The sequence below is a fragment of the Micropterus dolomieu genome, linkage group LG02 (assembly GCF_021292245.1).
Source record: "Micropterus dolomieu isolate WLL.071019.BEF.003 ecotype Adirondacks linkage group LG02, ASM2129224v1, whole genome shotgun sequence".
Lineage (NCBI taxonomy): Eukaryota > Metazoa > Chordata > Actinopteri > Centrarchiformes > Centrarchidae > Micropterus > Micropterus dolomieu.
In genome coordinates, this window is record NC_060151.1 from 16,354,796 (window position 1) to 16,381,668 (window position 26,873).

The window sequence follows — 26,873 nt, forward strand, 5'->3', positions numbered from 1 at the left end:
CATTTCCTTTAATACACACAGTTGATGGAATGGATTCCACGGTGAAGTACAATTTTGCAACTGATGCCTGAAATGAGTCTTTTGTAATATTGGTGACATATCTGGAATGTCATTTTTCTTTAACAAAAGCTCCATTTACAGTATTTAGTAGTAGTATTACAGCTGAAACGCATACAAAAATAGACTGAAGATGACTGCTGAGGAGGAAATCTTTTTCACACTTTGTATTTTTGACAAAATAACTGATGAGAAGCTGACAACACTGTAAAATGTTGAAAAATCTTTAATTAAGAGTAATGATGCATTGTATGATGCATTATGTGCAGAAAAGCCAACATAAAAATGCTGAGAAGAAATAAAAAACATAATCAAAGAGCTGAAAAACAAGGTAAAGATTGTCAGCTGGAGTAAAAATTATACACAAAGAATGTAATTTTTTTGGCTGTATTTGGCTCATAGCTTTGAGCTTGAGTGGGAGTGATCAGTCACAAGCTATGTATTGAAAATACATTTATCACAATTTGTTAAAAATCCCTTTTAATGATGAAAGGCAATCTTTGGTAAATCAGGTCAAGTGAAATCAAACAAAACTCAGATGGAAAACAATAAAAAAAAAAAAAATCTACCCCACTGGATTACTAGAAGGAAAACTGCCTGAAATACCAAAAAGTACAGCGTATGTGCTGTGGAGATGACACCGCTGGAAGACAACTGCATTTTATATTGCACTCTAGAGAAAATATTTGGTCATTTGCAACCATAATAGAAGTCAAGCAGCTCTAAATTTTTATAAAATTTCCTTTAGCCCATATCCATTGGTTTTGGTCCTTTACACTAGTGTGTACAGTGTGCTGCTGAAGTGTGTGACAGTTATTGCCCTCCTAAGCAGAAGATCACATTTAGCCAGTTAAGATAATGCCAGAATGTGATTCTGTTTAATGATGAATAGATAATCAGTGGCTCGCTAACACTGAAATATCTCCACACAACTGTGCTGCCGAGTAAAAAACAACTGTGCGTTAAAACCTGATGCTAAAACCAGATTCACAGATTCCTGTCTCCGAAAAAAAACACCCATAGCATTGAACCTATAGCAGACAGCAACATTTTGAAAAAGAAGCAGGAGACATGTAAAAGTTTATCACTCTTTGAGTTCAGCTGCTATTTGTTCAGGTTATATACTTGAGTCCTGTTAGCCTCGACTCTAGCAAGGCTCTGCAGTCCAGTCTTAAAATACACAGCAGTATAGAGAACAAAGGGAGTTTGATATGAAGTCTAAAAGCTGGACAGGGGTGTTGTGGTTTATACCACCACTGTAAAGTGAGGTTTTTGGTTCGAGTCTCAGCAACAGAATAAAAGGCAGCCATTTTTCCCCAGAAAGCAGTCTGGCATCATGTGAGTGGAGCGTGAAGAGGTGGAGTAAACTGCTTGAGTTACCTGTCTGATATTTGATTCTAAAAATTTGAATCTGTAAGGTGGACCAGCTGATTGAAGGAGATGAGCCCTCTCTTTTTTCACAGAGCGGTGCTCTCTGTATGGATCTGAGGGTCGAGGGGTGGGGCTAGGATGGTGGTGGCGGCGGCAGCGGGCTCTTGACCAGCAGAGCTCTCCCCTTTTTGGTCCACAATCACCTCAGGGATGAAAGCTCGTCCAATCCCCTTCAGGACCAGGCCTCCATCTGTATAGGACAGTTAGGGGGACGGGTCAGCAAGTACATTTGTTTAGACACGTCTTGAACCATACTTATAACAGCCACACACACACACATTTACAAACTCTGTAAGACACCAAGGATGGATCCTTCTGTTAGATCTAGTTCATTTTGCATATATGGTACCAGTTATGTACATTTTTAGAGGTGGAGGCAGGTATTGAAGAGTATCCTTGGTGTGTTAATCTTTAAATGTGAAGCATTTCCCACATAGATCTGTTCAATAAAGTGCACATACAGAATATCAGCAAACTGTCATGTTAGTTATAACAGAAAACTGTTCGCCCCAGGGGTGGTGTGGGACTCACAAGCATGTTAGTTTTGTTGGACAGCGGGGTTAAAGTGCAGGACATACGCATACTAATATACATAAATATATGTATACAGTAAGTGTGTAGCCAACAATTACACACAAAGGAGCAAAAGCCTACATTGTTTGTTTCCCCCACATAAACACACGCATGCACCGGACACAGAAGCAAGGCCAAGGCATCAGCCAATCAGATCCTTACCATTACCTGCTTGCAAAGCTCATCTTACAGGCAGGCCAGCAGTTCAGACATCTGCAATGTTTACACATTTCCTGTCATGCATCAGATCACCACAGTTATATTTAGTGTGTGAGGCACTATACAGTGAAACCAAAAGCCAGAAATCTACATACAGTAATGCCCCGAGAGGAAGCTGAAATCACTCTATACTAAAGTATCAGCAGACGATCAGCAAGTGATTTCAGTCGCTGCACGATGTTGCGTTGATGTTTCATGCACTATGCTTCATAAAAGTCTTTCAGTAAAACACATCAAGAGTTGCTGATGGCACAAACTGTAAACACCAAGTACATTTTCTCAAGTGCTGTACTTAAGTATAATTTTGAGGTATTTGAGTATTTCCATCTTCTGCTCCTTTATACTTCTACTCCAATAAAGATTCAGAGGCAATATTGTACTTTTTACTCCACACTAACTTGACAACTTTCATTACTTTGCAGATTCAAATTGATTACACAAAATATAAATCACCAAATAAATAATAATGTAGTATTATAGGTTCGGATAAGATAATAATAATTGAACATGAATGCATCTCTAATAATAATAATAATAATAATAATAATAATAATAATAATAATAATAATAATAATCCACTAACATAAAAAGAAAAAAAAATATATATAATAAATAACACTGACAGGATGCTTTCACATAATGAGTACTTTTACTTTTGATAATTAAAATACATTTTGCTGACAATAATAATTGTCAGGGAAATTTCTTAGTGGGCTTAATTCAACAGGTAATTGAACAGGTGAGGTCGGCTTATGTACAGGTCACGCTCGGGTTAATTTCTGCCTTTTCAGCCGTAGTTCTTTGCCTCTGTCTCACTCCCTGTCAGGGTGACGACAGCTGGCGGAGAGCGAGACAATATAGTTCAGGCATCAGTCTAGCAAATATCAGTGTCCTCTGAGAATCTCACAGGTTTACAGAACTCCACGGATTAGTGCAAAATACATGAGACCATTAGACTTCAACGTGACTAAAGGTAACAGATTTATCCAATAACCTTGTAGCAAGACACACATGGACAGTATGGGACAGCACAGGGATACATATTGTGGACCAGGAGTTTCGTCATATTGGTGTTGGTGCTACACTGTATATGTACACTGTATTCTTTTACCATTCTCCCCGTCTGGGCTCAATAAACAATGCTGAGTTAGTCAGAACTTTTTCACACATACACCTGGCACCTGGCTCACTTTGTTTTCTTACACAACACTAATGTACTTTTTCTTAAATAGGAGGTTGAATACACAAATTTTATTTGTATACATGACTTTTACTTTTAGTAAAAAAAGTGTTTTTAAATTTTGGTATTGCTACTTTTAGTTAAGTAAACCACTACTGACCTTCTTCCGTCTTAGGTCTGTGCACCACAGCACTACAGAAGTGGCCCGATCAAAGATTAGCTATATGAGGAGCTAGATGAGTTTCCTTTGCAAAAACTTAAACATACAGTGCAGATGTTGTGCACACATTCACACGGTGATGCATCTGTGATACAGTATAAGTACTCTGAAATGTTTTTAACGTTTTTTGATTTCTACTGCCTTTGTACCTTCCCCCCCCAATCTGATTCTTAACTACAGTCAGCTTTATTTGCATTGCTGGTACTATTTAAATATCATGATACTGCACAATATTTCTCATATATAACTATAAAAAAAACAAAAAACAAACATGATCTGTGAGGAACAGGGAACGCACTGTTTACCTGTTATGATCTTGGAGGCGGAGCTGCAGAGGTCATTATCATTGTCATTTGCTGTAGGTTGTGGGGGCGGCGGCATGTTGGGTCGGGCCCGTGGCCTGGGAGCTGGCCTGGAGGGGCGAGGAAGAGACCCAGAGTGGTAGAAAGACAGTGGGTGGGAGTGCAGTCCATCGTGAGGCGGAGTGCCAGGAGGGGTGGGAGTTCTGGGGGGGGAGGGCTCCGACTCGCCCTGGGCATGTTGGGCTGGAGGAGGCTGCGGGGGCGGGTGGCTCGGGGCGTGGATTGGGCTGTCTTTGCTGGGGTGGCGTCTGGGGGTGACGGGTGGGTAATGAGGTGTGCCGGCTGTCTGGGTGTTACTGGGATGGGAGGCAAGGGGGCTGGCCTGTTTGGGTGGGGCTGGGGCCTGCTTCTTGGTGCCTTCAGAAGAAAACAGAATTATTATTACATGATATTAACAATATTAATGGTACTAAATAATCAGAATATACATTCCCTCACCTCTGCGAACCATGTGTGGACTAGGCCCCCTGGATCCACCCTGAATGTGGGGGGTTCCTGCTGTAAGATGGAGTGAACCATTCCTCTGGGGAGGGGGGGTGGACTCACGGGCTGGGCTGTGGAAATACAAGGAATCCAAATGTTAATCCATCAACATGTCATCTGTGCATTACATTTAACAAGGAAGTGCTGCATTGGGGCAAGAACTCATGCACATAATATCTAAAACAAACACGTACTTCCATTCAAAGACTAATCACATTAGGTGAAGGTTATCACACTAGGAGTAACTCAAAGAACAATATTATAAAGACAAGTGTAGAGAACAGGGATGCAAAATTTGTTCAGCAATCTGTTACATGCAAAAATCAGACACTGCAAAAAGTAGTCACTCAGACAGACACGCTGACAGGCAGGCAAGGAGGAAGGGGAGTATGTTTTAAAAATTAGACGGAGTTTGGCCAATCATTACAACAAGCAGGAGGGAGGACAAAAGTTGCCTGTAAACAAAGCATCACATGATTTTTGTTGCATTACATTCTTATTGTGTTAAAATGAAGCAAATTTGAAAGCTGTGGACATAATAGACATTGTTATTCTTGTGATTTTCCACTATATCACCTCGGATACAGGAACTATAAACTCAAAAGGACCAATCAAACACATGACATACACAAAAACGTGGGTGAGCTCCGGATTGGCTGATTGGCTACGAGCAGGCGGTGGACTACTGTTGCTACCTCAGCTCGCTTCTCCTTACCTGCTATCCTCTGCGCTGAGCTGGGTTACAATCTGAGGTTGCATTGTGGCTACCTGGACCCCACCACCCAGACCACCAACAACACCACCACCACCACCACCACTAACAGCACCACTCAGGCCAGGCTGCTCAGCCTCTGTAGCCGGGGACGGAACCTGGGGCTGGGGCTCAGGCTGGGTGGGACCCCAGGCTTCCAGAGGAGGCAGTGGGGGTTGGAAGGTGGGTGAGGTTAGCTGTGGCTGCTTTCTATTTACAGTGCTGGTTCTACGTGGAGCGGGCTCCGGATGTTTGTTAACAGTGCTAGGGAGGGGGGGAGAGGGGAGAGGGGAGAGAATTCAGGAGGGCAAACCACACGCCATCAGGCAGAATGAAAGAGCAGGAGACAGAAAACAGTGAGAGCAGAGACAGACAGAGAGAGATGGTGCGAGAGACAGAAAGAGACACCACTTCCTGAGTTTATGAAACCAGCTCAGAAAGAAGAACCCAAAAAAAGGACATAAAACCACATGGCAGTGACCTTTTAAATAGAACAACTTTGACATCTCTGCAGGGACAGAAGTGACAGATGCCACACCATACAAACAAAATGCAACAGAGGAAGCCCACACAAAACATAAAACCAGCAACCTACAGTGTGACCTAGGCTTTAATTGGAAACAAAGGAGATAACACAAGAGTACACAAGAGTGACACACGAGAATTATAGCTCTAGACAAAATGGTATCCCAATAATACTGAAAAATGTTTCATTAAAAATGTCTGAAAGAGAACTGCTTTTTCATCATGTTCAGTAGGAACCTTGAGAAAAACATAAATGATTAGATTGCGCTGAAATCAGCAAAAAATAACAGAAATGTGGTGCAGAAATCACACAGAACATCATTCCCTTCTTTTACTTGTTAGTGACTGGATTCACGGGAGCTACATTGGACTACGGCACAGCTTTGAAATCTGGACTGGGCAGATCTTCAGTGGGTGTTTCAGTGACTGTGATGGACTCGTTGGCCACTACATAGAGGGCCGACACGACTGGGCCCCGCGACTCCTGCCTGCTCAGTGTCTTGGGACGGGACGGGAGGGTGAGGGGCAGGCTGAGGCTGAGGTTGGGGCGAGACAGGTACCTGTCTTTACGGGGGGTGTGACTGTCCCCGTCCTGCCCCACCAGGCTGCCGGGGCGTTTCCTATCCAGGCCGGGATCGGGGTCTGCCGTGGCTGGGTGGGTGGGCAATGCAAACATGCCTGAAACATTGAAGTCCACCTCTGGAGGGAAGAAGGTGGGAAGCAAATAGACAAGAGAGGATGAAAATTACAATCATGGTAAAGATGATATCCTAATGCTTGTACCATATCAAGAATAATCAATAATTCAATTGCTAGTTATTTTTTAGCCACACTAGCTAGTAATTTGATACACACATTCATGTCTTCCTTATGATGAATTGTAATTATATTATTGTGTGTTTGTGTTTAGTGCAAAGTCGCAAATGTTAGCACGCTAACACATTATACCTGCAAACAGCATGTTAATATTGTCGCAGTGAGCGTGTTCCCAGGCTGACAGTAGCATTTAGCTCAAGGCACCACTTTGCCAAAGTACAGCCTCAAAGAGATGCTAGATGGCTTTTGTTAAATTATCGGGGCGGCTGTGGCTCAGGTGATAGAGCGGGTTGGCCATTAATCAGAAGGTCGGCGGTTCAATCCCTGGCTCCTGTTTGCGTGTCCAAGTGTCCTTGGGCAAGATACTGAAGTGTGAATGTTAGTTTCCGTTTGAGCACTTAGGCTCAGTGTATGAATGTGTGTGACTGGTGAATGCAGATGCAAAGCGCTTTGAGTGGTCGAAAAGACTAGAAAGGCGCTATACAAGTACGGAGCATTTACATTTGGAAAGAATCCCCAAGACCCAAAGCTTAAAAAAAAGAATAATAAATGAAGGTGGTTGAAACATTATCTGCTAATAAACTGCTGATAATTATTCAGATAATTCAATTAAATTTTATTTATATAGCACCAATTCATAACAAAAGTTATCTCATTTTTCAGCAGGTCTAGACGTACTCTTTGTAATATAATCACCACAGAGTCTAAATTTGTCACCACGTCACCAAATGATATTCAAGGGACATTGTTAATAGTTGGTAACAGATACATTTCTCCCCAAATCTCCTTGTTGATGTGTTTTCTTTTCTATTTAACCTCTTATAGGTAAGAGAGAGAAGTAGCAAATGCAACAGAGGTTTTACCTTCAGGGAAGAACCAATCAGCATGCTGGATAATGGGCTCAATGATGGCGACCACGTGGACAGATGTAGCTGCTGCCATCTCTGCCAGCGACCTGAATGCACCCGCAGACAGACGGGAAGTTTTATTATTCATGTTGTACTCATAAAGTTAGCATAAATATGAGGTAACAGTTCTTACCCTTCAGTCTTTGCCCACAGCAAGTTGGGCCCTAGGACTATGGCGATGTTGCTGGGAGTCATCTTATTAACCTCGCTGTCCTGAGCCAGTTTAGCCAGAAACTTCACCAGATACCTGCAACAGAGTTGCTTTAAAAAACCTCTAAGCTACCACAACTGTTTTTCATTACAGACAAGTTTGCCAACTAATATTGTGAGCCAGTGGTTCCCAAGCTTTTGAGATTATGATCCCAAAACAACAGTGCCTTTTCCTTTTCAGAATGATTTTTTTTTAGTTGCCTGAAGTTGTAAAAGTGTCCAATATTTCACAACCTCTTTTGGGGGGACATGACCCCCAGGTTGGGAACCCTTGTTCTAAGCCTAAGTAAGTGTTCTAGTGAGATGTCTAATTAGGCATTGAAATGATTTCTAGAAAACTAGTAAGACAGCCTTTTCAACTAAAATAGTTCAAATCTGATGTATCAATTACGAAAGTGAAAAACGGAACAAAAGTGAACTCTATACATTCAGTGCTGATTTATTTTTAGAAACACCTCTGCTGTGGCACCAACATGGTGAGTTGAAGACGCTCTTACCTGAGGTTTGCCTTATGGGTCTTTGGCAAATGGTCACATGTCACCCACAAGGCCTGAAGCCTCTTGTCAGGGTCAGACACACTGAAACCACACACAACATATTTGCTATTTAAATTAGTACCAGAATATCTAATGCAACCTGTGAGCACACTCTGCTTCAGGTGTGTGTTTAATGCCTGTTAGCCCAGAGCGAGTGTGTTTTACAGGATATTAAAAGAGCCATGTCCGTGTGTCTTCTTACTTGGAGGCCTGTGTCCACTCGTTGTACAGGCCAAAAGTCATTAGAGGTTCAGGAAGTTCCCTGAGGTAGGACTTCAGGGCTCCTGTGTATGAAGGGAAAATCTATGAGAATATGATCTAGACCAGATGGTGTCAGTTTTTTGGGGGTTTGTAGAAGATGTTGTACCAGCGACGGCATGGGGATCAGAGTAGAACTCTTCAAGCTGAGAGGTGGAGCAGTCCAGCGCTGCTTTGAGCTTCTTCAGTTTTGATGCTCCGGCTGCTATTCTGAAGAGACCCTGCAAGGAAAACGTAGAGGAGCAGGACTGAACAGTGCTTTTTTTTTAGGACAGGTTCAGGTGACTGGTTTCAATCCTCAAATTAAAAGGAGTGCGTCTGGGTCGGTAGCAGGAAAGGAGAAGTGGCCACTAAATGACTGAGAAAGTCAAGGGAGCTGTGGCACTTTCAGAATGAGTAGCAGACAAACGTACAGTTTGTTTTGTTGAGTTTTGTTTCCGTTAATAAAAATGTCTTAAAATTGTGCTCCTTGGGGAGTCTAGTGATATGGTTACATTTAAAGAGTGTAAAAGTGAACATGCTAATGGATAACAGATGTGCCCACACACACACACACACACACACACACACACACACACACCCCCCTTATTCCCGCAGCCTCAAGAATAACTGACCACAAGTTGGCCACAGATGTTTCCAGACTGTACATGCCACAATTTCTAGAGAGCAGTCCACATGATCCACACCTCCTTCCAGCAGCGACAAGAGTGGAGCAGTGAATTCTGGTTAATTAACGCTTCAACTTTGCCTTACTTTACCAGAGTTTCTCCTTCTCTTCTGCCATCCATACCTCCTCCTTCATGCCGGTTTCCAGCAGCATCATAACGCAGGCCTCGATGGGCAGAGCGATCTCGCGGTTACTCCTCTTCAGGTGCTCCTCCAGAGCTGTGCCGAACGCCGGCTTCTCCATCCAGGAGTCTAAGAGAGATGAGCGCCATCAGTCTCTTTACACTTATCCGAGGGCTTGAAGCATTTCTGTTGCCCACAATACCCCACGGTCTATATCTATTATATCCATCAACAATGTACACTCAAAAGATTTATCCTTAGAAAACAACTTTTTTTAAATTACAGAGGCTACGTTTTGTAAGTTCTAGTTTGACTTGGATGGATTATTTTGAACAAAAAAATGTAATTCTAGGTGTTTCATTCCAATGCTTTGCTGCCACAGTGATTCTCTCCCTGTCTGAAGTCTGTCACACGTATGATCACTTGCATTTCTATGACGTGCATTTCGATTCTGCTTATCAGTTCCTAACTTCTTGCACATTTCAGTCGCGATCCCGAACTGTAGTGAGCATTTTACAGGCCATAAAAGTTGCACTCATCTGCCAGGACCTGCTACGCTGACCCAACATCACGTCATTTGTTATACAGTACGTCAACAAAGCTTGTGAGAAGAGACAACTTTTGTTTACATTCCTGGACCATGACGGACTGCAGCAAACGCGGTTTGGCTTAGCTTCAAAAAAAAAAAAAAAAAAAAAGATAACGACACAGAAAAATGCAACCCCTGCAGTAAGTATATTTCATGCAAGAGAGGAAGCACCTCAGATGTGACAGAGAATTTACTTCAACACGGTGCAGATCTGAAGGAATGCACTGTGTTCAGTGTGGGTTGCGGTCTCCCAGCTATGATGAGCAACGTCCCCGCTCAGGTACAAAACACAGATGAGTTGACATTCACCTTTTATATTAAAGATAAACAAATGATGTCTACAAATATTATTCCAATGTATTTTTTTCTTAGATACGAGTCCCCAGAGAAACTCCTTTCACATTAGCCATGAAGGGGACGAACCAGATTCGATAAAACTGAAACAATACCTAACCCAATATATCGGCTTTCTCCAGGAGAAATCTAGCCATGGAAAATCAGATGTACAGAATTTTTTAAACTGCAGAAAGCTGATTACTTAAACCTGGTTACTTAAGTGCATGTATGAAAGACAGCTTAGGAGAGAAACTGATGTGAGATGATTATAGTTATTTTGTTTTTTGGGAAAATGAACTGACTTCATTGCTATGCATCATTGCTTCATGTGTACCTCTAAGCTGTCAGTAATTCAGTTATCTGGACCAAAGAAAAAGCAGATGTGGCATTAGTGATGATGTGGCTTGACACAATAGAGCTGGCTTTCATGAAGGAAATAACTGCTTCTCATCATGAAGGCTGAAATATACAATTTCCTTTCCCATTGCAGTGGCAAGAAAGAACACTTGGAAACAAGAAATGTGTGACAAAAATATTAAAATATTTTAACAAGCATGGCTGCCAGCTCCAAAACTATATTTGGGTTTGATGAGGAACTAAACAGTAGTGATGCAAAGGTTAGGGTTTTAATATTGATTTGATAGATTTAATCAATGTCTGTTTAATTTCTTGCTATTCACCTTGCTGTATTTGGATCGTTGGTATAGCGGCCTCCAGAGCTGCCAGAGACTTCCTGTGGTAGTCTGCCTGGGCCTCTAATAACTGGTACACAAACATAAACACAGGCATTCTTACCGCATCAGCAAACACTTATAATAGTGGAATGGACCATATTTGCATCATATTTCCATTTTAGTTCTGGGTCATTTATGCTAAACTGAGGTGCACCCACCATGACGTAATACCGTGCATAATCTCCCTCTTTGGAAGCAAAGTTGTACAGGTCTGCAGAGAGCTGGTCCTGTAGGATAAAATAAATATATTTCCATACATGGCAATTATTATGGCAACCTTAGACCTTCCGCTTTACTTTACACAGAAACCTTTCATTAAAGCGCAAATGAGCTCCAGATGACAAAGCAATGACCTTTAATTACATGGTCCTGCTAATGTGCATAGCATGTTGGTTCCTGGTCAACTCCTGTTACAAGGCTTCCTTTGTTCAGTCAATTCCTAAGACATGATCCTATCCTAATGAGAAGGCCCTGGCTGGAATGTACAGCCATTAGATTAAACATGTCTTGTTTAAATATTGTATAGGCAGCACACACAAACCACAGTTCTTGATAAAGCACTATATTGTTGTGTGACAACACCATACAATCGTATGATGAGTACTAAATCACAAAAACATGCCTTGCAAGAGAGATTTAAAACAAACTCAACCTTGCATATTTCTACTTTGTTGAGAGCCTCGTCCATCTCGTCTTTGAGCGAATCGGCCTTAGCTGCCATGGCCTGGTTGTTGGACTTTGTTGCCTGGTACCACCTGCAGACCAAGAAATCCTTTAGACTCTTACGCATGTCTACAGGTATGCAAATGTAAATAACAGGGATCATTAAAGACTTTAATCGACCACTAAATTCAGATTATAAGCCAGAAGGAAGGAATCTTCTGATTGACAAAGCAATGACCTTCTGATCTTCTGAAGGAATCTTCTGATTCCTTCCTTCTGATTCAGATTATAAGCCAGTGTACCTCGTCTTGGCCGAGTCATAGTCCAGAACCAGCTTGGCGAGTTGTTTCCTCTGTTTTAGTATATTGGGAATCTCCACCTGTGAGAGAAACAGAGAGGATCATGAGTACAGCATGAGTACACATGCACTTTATAGTCAACACCTTTCCCGTGAGAACATCTTGTCAATGTGAATCATGCAGAGTCGTAATGCAACATAAAAAATGCCCAAGGCCATGCTGAATTTGGCACACTAAACAGGTGTTTCAGTCAATAGTAATTTGGTTAAAAAGTGATAAGTAAAAAAACAACTTCTTTATAGAAACATGAAGGTCATAAGTGATCACTACAGTATAAAGAGAGATGCTGTGTTTTTACCTCTGCCAGCTGGTTGAGAGGATCCAGGATCTCTCTCTCAATCTGGACTTCATGCTGCATCAGTTCAGTCGCTAACTTGCTCTCTGCCTCCCCACACACATCCATCATCTTGCTGCTCACACACAAGAATATATAGAAAAAAAGACTGTTATGCCTACTTTTCTCACAGTGAGAAAAATGTTAATGTAAAAGAAAACAAACACACAGACACACAAAGCTTGTTTGACTTGGCATTTTCCTTTTACTCATATAATCAATTTTAATGTTCGGTTATTGGTCACACGCTGTGCGCTCTTAAATACTGCTGAAACTGGTCATGCATGGAATAAAATCATCCAGTTAACTTTCGCATCTCACCCGATCAGACTCTCATCTCCCAGCTGACTGCCTCCCTCCTGCATGGCCTGCGACAGCGTCGTCAGGGGCAGCTTTTTCTGCAAGCAGACCAGCATATGCAGTTCAGACTACTTAACAATGTGTGGAGAACAAATGGCCAAAAGACAACCCGATGATTAGCTGCAGGCTTGTAAAAATAAAAGTGATATAAAAAGTTAGACAAAGACACAAAACAGAATTTCCTCAGTTTTATTGTGTATGTTTGGCTGAGGCGGGTCTGTTATGCAGTTATAGTGAGTCTGGTGCTGAATATTTTTCTCACTCAGTCTCACTCATATCAATGTGTTACATAAGAGGAGATGCCATGTGGTCATAGCACAAGATAGCAGGTCCTTGCTCATACTGACAATGGTGTCACAGTGATTCACCCTCATTTAATTTCTGTATGAGCTACATGCTACACTAGCATCTCTACAGCAAAATGGAAATTCTTTACATAGAGGATCCTGGCTTTGTAGCGTGTTGCTCAACAAAGCACAGCTGCTGAACGAAAGAGCAGTAAAGACAGAGGGTGATTCAGAAAAATCAAGTCTTCTTACATGTCTCTTCTCTGTGTCTGTGCCCAGTTGTCCCTGCAGACAGGACACCAGCTTCTTGTGTGTGTTGTGCGACACCAAACGCACCACCTCCATCCGCCTCTCTATCTGTGTAGGACACAAAATGTTCACAAATTCAGAAATCAGGACAAGCAAACCTGTGTCTTGGTGTGCAATGACATTTTCACCTTCTCAGCACGCACACACGCACACTCTCAAGTTAAACAGAAACAACCTAGGTGAGAGCCACAAATCAAAACACATATGGGGCACGGGGCACTGCTCTTGTTATTGAAAGATGATGGAGGATGTCCATGCTGTTTGTCTAGCTCCGCAGTGTTACAACAGGCAGGCCTGATGGAAGGACTCACGGCAGATAAGCAACACATCAACAAGGCGGATGGAATGTGGTTTTTAATAAGAGCAGGGACACCTCTTTGTTTTGACATACAGTATGCAGAGATATTATCAAGGAGAACAGTTGTAGTCTCACTGCAGGCCTGGGGTGACCTGATCTACTGGTTATACGTTAAGCTGTTTTTTTAAAGTATCATATGGTGTTTTTTTCTTCAGCACAGCTCATCTGACATATACACTGTCAGATTGACTTTCTGCCCTCCACGCAGCCCATGGTTTAAGTTAAACTTAAAAAAAGAGACGAGAGAAGGTGTAAGAGAGACAGAGAAAAAGTTAAACATAATGGTTCTTTATGTAAGGTCCTTTATACACCACTGAAAACATAGATGTGTATATTATATTGATTTCTGTCAATAGATCCTCCTAAATATCACACACTGGACCTTTAATAAAAAAGTATGTATCAAGGCCAAAAGAACTACACAGGAGAGTCTGTTTTGGACAAACCATCAATATATAAACAATACAAATCAAGTTCTTCAACAATGAAAATGGCGAAATTACATAAAGTCCAATAATGCCATAAACAATATCCTGTTCATTGATTTGCTTGAGATATTAAAAGGGATATCACTGCTGAAAAACCCTGTATCCAAGAGCTCAAAACTTTTAAATATTGCAGCAAACAAAGGGAGAGAGACCAAAAATAGCGCATAAATTAACAGGTTTATTTTCAAAAATGACAAACAGAGACGCGATGTGGATGACAGTTAAGCCAGCAGCGGACAAGAAAAGTGAACACCAACATACTGTATGTCAACGCAGGGAGATGAAAAGGGGGAGACAGCACCTAGACGACAGAGGGATATGACCCAGGACCAGTTCATCATAGTGTATAATAATGCAGCGCAGTGAGAATACAGATGTTTCATAGAGGAGACAAGCATCTGTCTGTCACTGTTAACATAGACTTGTGTCTGCAGTGTAGTTCAATCAATTCACTGATAAACTACAGAATTGTAGAGTAACAGAAGTCTGACAAGTCTCACGTTTCAGGTCTCTTGCAGCTCTTCTTGGCAGTGGCAGCCTAAAGGTTAGAGAAGTGAGCTTACGGTCGGTTCAATCCCCGCACCAGCAGGATAAATCGGGGTAGGAAAGGTTAGTTCGCAATTTTTACATGCTGATGTTGCACACAAAAAGCGGTCAGTCATTTAAATATTAATTTCCTCTTCCTGTTTCAGTGTATATATCCCGCTGTGTCCCTATTTGCCACTGATTTGCTGTCTGATCTTACTCACTCGTCTTGCTTCACTTTTATCCTCACTAATTCGCTGTTTTCTTTCCGGGCTGTCAAGCTCTCGCTCTTTCACTCACATACACACACGCCTTTCCTCCTCCCTCTTTCCTGCAGCTATTGCTCCATGCCAGACTACAGCTGAACTTGGCCTCCTCGCCTGGATCCAATTGATTCGTTCACCATTCAGTTGATCCCCAGCTCTGATTAATGCATGGAAGTCTAGCTCTATCTGCTGTCCGCTCAATTGGATCCAGACCTACAAAAACGTGTTGCCAAGAAGGAAAGAAAGATACTTGAGCGACTGCAGTGTGGGCGGTACGGCAGACTGGATACACTGGGAGATCGAATTGTCTCTGCCAAAATGTGTTTTCCATGAGTGTACACCAAAAGACCCTCAGGACACACACACATACACACTCTCTCTCTCGCTCTCTCTCTCCACTGAATTGTCTGTTTTGCACAATCTACATTCAAAAAGTCTCAAAGTTTAGCTTTCTTTCCTCTTTGTAATTTGTCTGCTTCTTAGAGCTATGATGCAGATGTCGTTATGACATACTGGCATAGATTCAATAATGAAAATTACTACTATAACCTCCTTTAAACATTGCCTGATGATCTTAACCTTCAATTAGCCAGTCTCACGTCTCATTTAGCGAGATCTGTCCTCGGGGGGAGAAACTCAGTTCAGTCATATTTTGCACAAAAAGAAGTCATTGGGTTGAAACAGAGAAAAAGCAGGAGGACTCCCTGATCATAGGCAAAGACAAGCACACACACTTCCACGATTAACAGAACAGAGGCAATCCCTCCCGCCTGCCTCTCCAGTTTTGGAGCTGTCCAAAGGTTTACTGGCCATCTTTTTTTTCCAGACAGCAATGAAAAAAGAGCGAGCTGACGACCTCTGACCTGCCACAGCAGAAAATGTGGAATGTTTGGTGAGTCACAGAGGAACCGGGCGGGTGGATACAGTTTTGTTTTCTGGCGTAGAGTTGCTTTGGCTGACAGGTTGACCTTGTTGGCAGGATGGCTAACTGTCTGGTTAGCTGATGACAGAGCAGAAACAGGATTCAAATGGAACAATAGTCATGTTTCTTTAAAGGAATAGTTTGACACTTTTGGGAAATACACAAATTCTCTTTCCAGTCTAGAGTTCGATCGATACTGCTCTCATGCCTCTCTACAGCCAGCAGCCTGTTAGCTTAGCACCAAGAATGGAAACCCGGAAACAGCTAGCCCAGCTCTGTCTCCTCTAGCAGCTGCTGGCTCTTGCTACATATAGCATACAGACATGACAATGGTGTTGTGAGAGTGGTATCGATCTTCTCCTCTTACTTTTGGCAAGAGAGCGAATAAGCATATTTCTCAAAATGACAAGCTCCTCAGCCCGGGCCAGCGATCTCAGTGATGCTGAGACCTATCGCTGGAGTTATCGTTTAGCTCATTAGCTGACAGATAGCTGCATTACATGTAAGATATGAGTATGCCAGTAACCATAACAGTAACATTGCACTGTGTATCCTAAGTCGTATTCAAATACTGAGATATGGGACCAGTTCCAGCCTGACTCTCTCTCCTGTTTGAGGCCAGGCAAGTCTGAGAGCCTCCTCAACTCTCCCACTGAGGCAGGACGTGTCCAAACAAGATAAATGCCTTAGCCAATGCAAAGACTATGGAAAAATGGAAAAGAAAAAGACTACAACGACACCATGGAAAACAGAGTCAAATTTCAAGTTGGACGCTTCAGAGAGGGGGAGGGTCACAGGAAAAACTATTCTTTCTCTGCTCATGTTTAAAAAGAGGGGAAAACCTCTCCAGCCAGTGCTACTTAATTAAAAGGCCAAAACGGACTCACTGGCCTATGAATCAGTTAACTGTGAGCTCCACATTTTTTAGAGGTGATCGTAATCAGGTGCCATATCTGAAAACTGACTGAGCAGCATGTGTCCTGATAGTAAACCACAGACTCTGACAGGCAACTTGGAGCTCAAGTTGTTGTTAAGCTAAAAAGACACCCAAGCCACTTCCACTATGCTGACTGCCTGACAATCACATTCCTCACTGAGAGCTGGAGCTAAATGGAATGTCTAACGCAGCATAAAGCTCCCGTCGTTCGGGACGAGGACCAAAGACGAGAGAAAGCGTTCTCTGAAAGGGTTGGGTCGGTTTGTGCTCTGTGCTTTTGGGACAATGGTATATGACTAAATAACTATGACCACTGTTAAAGCAAAAGCCTCCATGATTTGTCTTGATTACAGCAAAACAACGGTCTATATGTATTTTTATGTTGTTGTGTGATAATGTATGCGAACCACATGGGGTTCATAGTTCAAAGCTGCATGTCATAAAACACTGACTTCCATGACTGAATGCTTTAAACTTCACCACTACTTTTCCTTCCTCAAAAGCTCTTTTCTTCTGTAAACATGCTCGGCCTTATTCAGTCTCTCTTGCATTTGTTCACACTCTTTTCCTAGCAGTGATCTCACAGCTACACTACTCAGAGGATGGAGTACTCCCATCCCCCAACACACAACACACGATGCACAACATTCAGCCAGTATGCTTTCAAGATAACAGAACATTGCCAGGTTTCGCCTTGAGTGGAAAACCATGAGGCACTTTTCCCGCAGTGCCAAACCCCTGAGCTGGCGAGGCATTACTGAATGAAAAACTCCCCCAGTAAGGTTTTAATGCCAGCAGTTGTACTCCGAGACTGCACTGCAGAGAGACTTGGCATCAACAAGCTGCTAAAGCATGATGGCTTTAACAGAACCTTTGAGGAGAACTTGTAAGTCCCTCGATGACTTACGAATTTGACTCTACCCAAAAACATTTTTACTCTGAGATACAGAGGTTTAAACTAAAGTGGGCTAGACTGTGAACAGGACATAACACCCTTCATGGGTGACAGATGCGGAATTGCAGTTACATTTCATGCCAGTTCCTGTGGGCAAAACACTGTGGCTGCTAGGGGTGCAACATTACAGTCAGCTCATGGTTGAGATGCTGGTTTCAAATTACAGTGTGACAACAAAAATCCTTAATTCTTCCTCTTAGGTATAAAATGTGGAATCAGTGTTTTAAACTTGGTATTTGAATAATCCATTTCCCTTAGAAACTTTAAATTTCCAATAAATCATTTACATGAAAAAATTTATGAAGCAGGCTATTTTTAAAAAAAGAAATGTTTACTAAAAACGCAAAATGAGGGTTTATGTAGCACTATTTTCATTATCAAGTAATCTGTTTTTTCTCGATTCACCATTTCGTCTATGACATGTAAGAAAATGGTTAAACAGGACTGTTTAACAATTAAACAGTCCAAAACCCTAAATACATTCAGTTTATTATCATACTTCACATAGAAAAGCATCAAATCTTCATATCCGAGATGCTGGAATAAGGAAATGTTTGGCATCCAGGAAGGGTCAAATCAAGGGCAACTGGACTTGACTGAAGACACTAGAAGACGTTTCACCTGTCATCAAAGAGGCTTTTTCAGTTCTGAACAAATGTTTGCCATTTTGCTTGAAAAATTACTAAGATTATTAATTAAATAACTGTCTAAATGAGAACGTCCTCCCAACGATAAAGGGTATAAACCCTGTATAAAAGTTGCATTTTACAATGTGAAAGCAAAGCCAGTACACTCCCATCTCCATGCTGCTCACGCCTGGTTTATGAGAATTGCTGAGAATCATTAGTCACTAAACAATGCATATCGTCATGTTTTTATGGCTACGATGCTTATTTACACTCAAGTGTAAGTGGATGACCATTTAATCTGGTCTATACTGTGACACGAGATACAGTTTGTGTCTGAAGCCCCCTGACAGCTGATGTAGGAGTAGAGACAGAAGAAGGATGTCATATTCACCGTTAGGAGGTCATCACTCAGCACCTCTGTTTTCTCAGCCCTGTTGTGGGAAACACAAATATGAAGCCAAAAGGTTAAATACTGACAACAAATGGAGAAATGAAAATACAGACATAGAAAAACACGCCTTCAACATACAGAGATAAGACACAACATAACGAGATCTGAGGATATGAGTTAAGGGACACACCTTAACCACCTAATTTGAATCAAATGTATAAATAAATATGTATTTGGACATGTATCACTCTTCTGTTATTGGTAGGGAAAATGTAGCACAGCGACACAATGTGGTGTGCTCTCTTTTGTTACTGACTACCAATTGTATTTGAAACTAAACAAGACCTAAATTGCTGTTAAAACCCAGCTGAACTGATAACCACACAGGACCATCAGACTAAAGCAGAAGAGTCTATCCAGCCCAACCTGTCGGCAGTGTGTGCCTGAGGCAAAGTTACAAAGTGTTAAACATGTTTAAAACCACAATGAAATGTTTCTCCGTTACTGGGTACCACTTGTGCACACGTGCTCAACATGTACGCTCAAATGAACATCCATCAACGCGCGTCCCTGTGACTGTTTTCGACGATGGACCTCTCGGATTCCTCCACTCTGTCCAAATACACACATACTGTTGTGTCATCTCCACCTTGTTTGTTATGGCAACACGGGGAGGAGGAGGTGTGTGCGTGTGTGTATCTGTGTGGAGTGGAGGAGGGTGTAGCAGAGTCTGCAGAAAATAGGATAGTGACACTCTGAAACTTCTAGGAAATGTTGATAAAATGCCCAAAATTCACACTCCTGTAGTCGTAATCTGGAAGAAGATTCCCCTCTTTACACGTGGCCTCAAGCTCTCATAGCAGGTTTCTACACATTTCAGTGTCAGAGACTTAATCTGCTTCTTGGTTTGAATCTTGCTGAGCTAGTGAGCCAAGCAAACGAGCTCATCACTCACCCTGACGATATCTGATACAAATACACCAACGCGTGCACGTACTACGTCCCACACACACACACACACACACACACACACACACACACACACACACACAAATCCCCGAAGACCTCTTCCTCTACCAGAGCAGGCCCACACTATAGATTCAAATCTCGCCGGGATCAATTAGCCCTCTCCCACACAAGAGTTATTACCTAATGCTGCTGTAAGTTACACCCTACAGACACAGGCTTTACCTCGCTAATGCCCGAAATATCCTCACAGTTTATCGTAAAACGCCTTTGGCTGCACTCTGCTGACTCCAGCTCGTACCATAGAGTAGAAATCTTTAGTTCAATAGACAGTTTTTCTTTATATGGGATCAATGATTTGCTGTTTGGTACTCTATTACAGACAGAACATGAACTATTGTGATGATCAATTAAGATGTTTTTTAGGCAAGTTTAGGAAAAATCTACTGTTATAAGTATCTGAAGAAGAAAACGATAGATAGATAGATAGATAGACTTGTTCGACGAAGGTTCTACTGTTTGTGCTCAGACATCATTTAACATGGGTGAACTTTGGTTTCTTTCTATTTTGAGGAAAAACATGTTTTGTGTTTCAAAAACAAAACAAAGGTCCAGACAAAAGTATATTTTGATATTGGTACCTAAAATTTAGGTACCGTTTCACAATCCACAGCCAGAATACCTACACACTCATCCACATGATCGTATTACACATTAGGCTTCGCTGGCTCACCTCTGAAGGAGACAGCAACATGAGAAATCTTTAGATTCCTATCAATATTGAATTAGCATTGATTTGACTGGAGTACAGCTTGACTCTGGGCAGCAGCTTTTGTTCTAAGAATAGACTCCCACAATGCTGGAGGCCAGACCCTGAAAGAAAACCTGAAGCAAAACAACACAGAAGGCTAGAAGAATAACTGTGTGTTATGTAAATGGGTTTTTTGGTCACTAAGCCGGTAAGATTTTGCATTAATGTATTATGTGACTGAGATTCATGAACACTGCTACCCTGCAAGCTTGTACCGCACAATGCACTAAAATCAAATTGTTCTTCCTCCCTAATAATCACATACAAATCAAACCAACTTCCTCTTTTATAAAAACACCGCTTTGTGGCTGCGTAACGTCCCCAGCCCCCTCCACTGTGTCCCCGACAACAACCACAGAAATGCTTACGCCACAAAAACCCTCCATGCCCGGCCCTTCCTGTGCCAAACAAAGAACGACATCATCACAAACTGTCACTGGGGGGGGGGGGATTATGATCAATTGATGGACCTGCACCTTTATGATGATGTAACTTCATAACCTTTCTTCAATTTGTTTCATCAAAATAAAGTAGTCCTGAAATGATTACTTGATTAATTAAGTAGCTGATCGGATAAAACATAATTGGCAACTATTTTGTTAAGCGATTCATTGTTTTAGTCATTTATCAAGCAAAAGTAGTGAAAAAAACTATTTCTGATGGGATGATTTGCTGCTTGTCTTTGGGTTTTGGACTTTTGGTCAGACAAAACAAGACGTTCAAAGACGTCACTTGGTGCTCTGGAATAAAAAAAAAAAATCCTATAAAATTGGAAACTGATACTCCGATTAATTTAACATACACCGATTTGAACTTAGTGGCTGCTTGTAGTGTTTACGGACTGCACAGTAAGCCAACTTTTCATTAAACACAATGCTGCTACTCTCAACTATTTATTCATATATTCAACATTAGGGGTGGGGGAAAAAAAAAAATCGATACAGCATAGTATCGTGATATTTGCCATTGCAATACTGTATCGATACACGGACGCCAAGTATCGATATTTTATTATATAAATTGCAGATGGGAGTTTTAACTTTTTGGTACTAGAATAATAAAATCTATTGCTTTTTTAGTCCACTAGAAAACTTAACAGGACTATATAGATGACTGAAAAAGTGATATGAACAAACAGAGAAATGTATCTTTTTAGATAAACAGATGTTGACAAAGTTTGACTTTAGGGACCTAATTGGAAGTTGGAAAAAGGTAATAATTGCAATATATCTCAATATATTTTAAATCGCAATAAAATCGAATCGCAACATAAATATCGTGATAATATCGTATCGTGGGGCCTCTGGTGATTCCCACCCCTATCACAATCCACTTTGTTTCAGTCATGCAGTGGCACAAATGGCACCAGAGCATTTCCTGGCATGTTAAAATGTCCAGCAGGAATCCACAGTGGGCGTGTGCTTGCAAACACATCTGCCTCTAAATAAGAAAGCTGTCACTCTGTCCAGTTGAGTTTTACTGCTCTTACACAACATATGGAGATATGTATGTGAGTATGTGAATGAGGCCACAGTCTATTGGTTGGAAAGTCATATTGAGAAAACATTATGGGAGACACTATTATTGCAAGAAAACCGGGAGTTGCTGCTGATAGAGAACAGGGCTGGAAACCCCTCTGGGGACGGAGTTGAAGGCAGAGGAGGGAGGAGATGGTATAGATACTGTGTGTGTATAAACTAACAGCTAGTATCACAACACATCAGGAAATACATGTTTGTGTACAGTTCCTGGCCTACAACTGCAGAAAATAAAATGGAAAACATGATCTTCCACCTCTAAGCACAATAGGCAGGACAGACGTGAAAGGGGTTCTGTGTGCCCAGAAATATGCCTTCAGGTAAACCAAGACATTAATAAATCTAATTAGAGCTCAAACAATAAGTCAAATAATCAATTAGTCAACTGGAAAATGACTAGGCCACTATTTTCATAGTCAATTAGTCTTTTTTGTTATTCCCTCAAGTGAAAATGCCAAATATTTGCTGGTACTAGAAGATGAAATCGTGAGAATGTGCGGATCTTCTCAGTTTTAAATATTTTTAAAATGACTCTCTTTGGGTTTTAGACTGCTGTTCAGACAAAACAAGTCATTTGGGCTGGCACAACCTGTCATGTCGGTTTTTTTCTTAAAGAATTCCATAGGCTATACTACCTTTGCAAAAACTTGTTCTAAAAAAACTTAAATGTCTTCTTGAAATCACAGAACTGCAAGTGAGTGCTTTGCAAATACTTCATAAACTACCCAGGTATTTATTACGCAGACGCAGCCAAGCCCTTCCGACAGATCACAATGAAAGAGAGGGCAACACTGAGGATTGATAAATTTATGAAGAGCAACAACAGAGACAGAAGAGACTAACTGCATGTTGCTAAGACACTCACCTCCCAACAGTCTGGTTGGCGAGTTGCTTCATGCGATTAAACTGTTTCTTCATGTTTTTTTTTTATCCTCCTCGGCGTCTCCTGCGAGTCTGTAAAAGTTAGCGGCGCCTCAGAGCGCTTTCGTTCATCCACCGTGGATCAAAAAGTTGCGCTACGTCGCAGCCATAGTGGCAGATTAAACTCGGTGACATTGGCCGTGGCTGTTAAACGTCAGAAAGCAAAATGTCAGTTGAAACAGGCCCCGACGAGGGTCCGGATCCTCATTGCTCATTCCCGATCAAACTGACTGCTTTATGTGCAACCAGTGTGGTAAGAAGAAGGAAGTGCTTTTACTTCCCTACTGTAGCTGCACGGCCCACTGGTGACATGTGATACCTTAGCAAGCAAGCAAAAAAAGAAAAAGCATTGACTCAGCTATTGGCTTGTCATGGTCATGGCACAGTCACACAGGCCTATGCTGTAGTTGACTATAGAAAGTAGTTTTATTTATAGAAAATCTTTTAGCCTATAGCGTTCAGTGATTTAAAGTAGGTTTTCTCGTGCAAGGAATTGGTATTTTGGTGCATAACGGTCACAATTAACACAGTCAGGGAAAGAAAATCAGCAAAAGTCAAGAAACTGCTAAGCTTATAAGGCAAATTGGAGAAACTTCACAAAAACTAAAATTATACCGACTACACTAAAAAAGTCAATCAATCAACTGGCTGCCAAAACAGATAATTGACTCCACTGATCCAGGGTCAGTCTCAGTGAATTCATAGTTGGTTAAATGTCTCCAGGGAATGTGTTTTAAACTCTGGAGCAGCACTCTGGCGTTCAGAGTGATCTGCTGCCACCTTGTGGCTGCTGCTCTGTCATGACAAGGGCCCCCTCTGAAGATCAGTCGTTGGTTCATTTCTGTCTTATGTTAACAGAACACTATAATGAATCTTAATATCAGAAGAAAACAAACCTATTCTTTCAGTTATCCCTAGTAGTAACTGAACATACAGATCTTTTTGGTTCTGTCTGCTGAGATTTTGTCATATCCACCTCTGAGATTTGTTCCGCCACCCAAATACAATGGTGGTGAATATAATTTTCGGTCTTCCTACATTGCAGGAACCTCAGAGTTGTTGTTGTTGTTCATGATATTCATGCTCATAATGGCTGTGATCCATCATGCCTTTTCAAACAAAGAGCACACCTCTGCCTTATCTGTCCTATGTAGCCTATTATTAGGGCCAATGTGTAGATTGCAAAGGCATTCCTATCTGAGCAGCAGCAATGTCAGGAGACCTATGAACTCTGTTTGTCCCTGTTTTTCTGGGAATCTACTCCTCGTTAAACTATCATACTTCTCTTTGACATTAGCACACCTCTGCTTTCGACGTCTTGTCACAAAATACAGCTTAGAATTGTGAAAGTGTTTGAGGTCTGCATGTTTCCAAAATCAACAGTACATTTGATATTACCCACACACTGACAGAAGTAGCAGGAGGGCCTCTGAAATTGCAAAAAGAATCCATTTAGTCCACGTGCAAAAGTGATGCTGGCGTGCTGACCTTCACCAAAACGTTTTTGTGAGATTTTTTTACATCGCCGTCTTTGCACATAGAATAAACTGATTCTTTTGTATCTTAAGAGCATGTTCTACTTTTTCTGTTAGTGTGCGGGCAATTCATCTATTAAGCATACACACTTTTGTATTCTCATGAGCTTGGTTATATACCAGCACTTGTCACCTGGTGTGATCCAAAGCTCTGACAATTCAGTGTGCTTGTTTTATTTGTTGCTTGTCTTTAACAATGGCTCTATTACATTTGAATGTTAAAGTCACATTCTGACTCCAAATTGGAAAATATCAGGGCAGCGCTCATCGACCCAAAGGATCTTCAGGATCTCATCTCTCACCATCATACAATTATACATTTTAACTTAAGTCAAAGACTTTGTTCTTGGGTAAAATGTTATGTAATTAACAAACTATCCAAATTATCTATATTAATAAGAAAAAGAGTAATTGAGTTTATGACATGGGAGTGGAGCAAGTCCACCAGACTCTAACCTTACACACTAAAGTCTGTGTGATTAACAGGCAGAGAGATATGTGTATGCACACATTAGGGCAGCGCACTCAGTGTTACATCCTCGGCTTTGACCACCAGACTTCAAGGAAGACTCATGGCTGGCGAGGAGATGGAGATGGCTGAAGTTGGGACGTCTCTTGTGTCTTCAGAGCCCAAGCTGCCACCAGCCAGACCTCGGAACAAATTTGAAATTTTATTTCAGCCCTGTCTGGGCGAGCTGCTGGGAACTACGTTCTTTGTGTTTATCGGGTGTGTGTCGGTCATAGAGAATGTGGAGTCCGCCGGGAGGCTTCAGCCAGCTCTGGTGCACGGCCTGGCCGTGGCTGCCCTGGTGGCTTGCATGGATAAGATCAGGTGAGGGTCAACTTCAGTGTTTTGTTTATAAAACAAATAGTTTATACACATTGTACATATTTGTTGTGCTGTACAAAATGCAGCACACGATACGTCTAATTTTTTCTGGTGACTTTACTCATCTGTGCAACTGAAAATTCATTATTCTTTCACATGCTTTAGACAAAGAGCCATCTGAACAAATCAGTCCTGACTACCCATACCGTTATTCATTTAATCTGTGTTAAACTGCTTAATTTTATATAAATGTTTTATATAAAAGTTCTCTCCCTCTTCTCACCTCTCCAGTGGTTCCCATTTCAACCCCCCGTTCACTCTGGCCATCTATCTATGTGGAGGGATGGAGTTGAGGATGGTGGCCCCATACATTGTATGTCAGTTGGTTGGAGGGGTGCTTGGAGCCGCTATGGCAAAGGTGAACCTGTCTCAGTTTTGTGTCATTAAAATATCCACTCTCCTCTATGTACATAAAAATGAGACCTCTTTCCAGCTTAATTACGTCTGAATTGATGCCAACAGGCAATGACCTCAAGAGAGAACTTCTCCAAAGCCCACGGGGCTGCGTTTGCTCTGCTGCAGCCCGACAGTGAAATAGGAGGCGCTGTGTTTGGAGAGGTCGCCATGACCTGCCTGGTCACCATGGTGGTGCTGTTGGGGGCTGTCAATGCCAAGACCAGAAGCCCCCTGGTGCCATTTACGGTGAGCTGTGCTGTTATCATCAGTATCTTGGCCGGGTAAGTAAAAAGTTCATTTTTACAATAACGTTCTGTTTTGGAAGAATGAGTGCCATTTTGTAGTAGAAGTCTTTATGTGTATGACTTGTCCAAGTGAAAGATTTTTTTTAAATATGACATCTTCTTTACATTTATATAGCTACAGTACATCTCACATAGGACCATGGGATCTCATGTTTACAGCAGCGATTCATTTGAATATCTCGTACCTGTTTGTTTTGTCAGTGGAGACATATCTGGCACCTGTCTGAACCCAGCCAGAGCCTTCGGTCCAGCCATAGTGAGCAACTACTGGATCCATCACTGGGTCTACTGGGTGGGACCCATCGCAGGAAGCCTAATAGCGGCTGCACTGGTTCGGTAGGTGCAACACAAATTGTACGCTTTATACTTTAAAGGATCATTAAGTGTAAAGGATCCATATTTTTGATTGATGCATTGATAATAAAGATTTATCACTGACTGAACTAATTGTTTTCCTGTTTTTGCAGACTCCTGCTTGGAGACAGGAAGACTCGAGTCATTATGACTTGAGGTCCTGTGTACATGAACTTAAGTGGGATGAATCATGAGATAATCCCCTAATTTTGTTCCACTGACTACAAATTGAAATGTACGTTTGTTTGTTTTTTGTGTGTGTAATATGTTGGAGTTTGGAGAAAAAGCCTGTAAGCTTGTGCAGGATGTAATTATGCTTATCTAAATGGTTGATTTAATATGACACTGGTCCTGCCACACTGCTGTGGGTAAAGTTAAACAGAGTTGTAGATAATTAG

At 41.6% G+C, this 26,873-nt stretch overlaps 2 protein-coding genes across 6 annotated transcripts; one reads left to right on the top strand and one right to left on the bottom strand.

The window, feature by feature from the left end:
• Positions 1-265: 265 nt before the first annotated feature.
• arhgap17b (Rho GTPase activating protein 17b) lies at positions 266-23,326 on the bottom strand. Of its 4 annotated transcripts, none has more exons than XM_046028743.1 (21): positions 22,941-23,326; positions 18,761-18,800; positions 13,233-13,337; positions 12,655-12,731; positions 12,298-12,409; positions 11,943-12,019; positions 11,630-11,732; positions 11,136-11,204; positions 10,924-11,005; positions 9,320-9,447; positions 8,639-8,750; positions 8,474-8,555; positions 8,233-8,313; positions 7,659-7,772; positions 7,481-7,572; positions 6,362-6,500; positions 5,241-5,540; positions 4,481-4,596; positions 3,986-4,399; positions 2,224-2,274; positions 1,543-1,678 (listed from the first exon to the last, which is right to left on the bottom strand). In XM_046028743.1, the coding sequence occupies exons 1-20, from the start codon at positions 22,991-22,993 to the stop codon at positions 2,267-2,269; spliced, it is 2,304 nt and encodes a 767-aa protein (XP_045884699.1). In that variant the 5' UTR covers positions 22,994-23,326; the 3' UTR covers positions 1,543-1,678; positions 2,224-2,266. The 4 variants fall into 4 exon arrangements, with proteins under 4 accessions (XP_045884689.1, XP_045884719.1, XP_045884699.1 ...); XM_046028753.1 differs by having other exon boundaries at positions 1,556-1,678; positions 2,230-2,274; XM_046028733.1 differs by lacking the exon at positions 2,224-2,274 and having other exon boundaries at positions 266-1,678; positions 22,941-23,324.
• On the top strand, positions 22,969-26,866 carry aqp8b (aquaporin 8b). Of its 2 annotated transcripts, none has more exons than XM_046028781.1 (6): positions 22,969-23,249; positions 25,018-25,363; positions 25,652-25,778; positions 25,883-26,097; positions 26,323-26,457; positions 26,589-26,866. In XM_046028781.1, the coding sequence occupies exons 2-6, from the start codon at positions 25,104-25,106 to the stop codon at positions 26,629-26,631; spliced, it is 780 nt and encodes a 259-aa protein (XP_045884737.1). In that variant the 5' UTR covers positions 22,969-23,249; positions 25,018-25,103; the 3' UTR covers positions 26,632-26,866. The 2 variants fall into 2 exon arrangements, with proteins under 2 accessions (XP_045884737.1, XP_045884731.1); XM_046028775.1 differs by having other exon boundaries at positions 25,088-25,363.
• Positions 26,867-26,873: the final 7 nt, after the last annotated feature.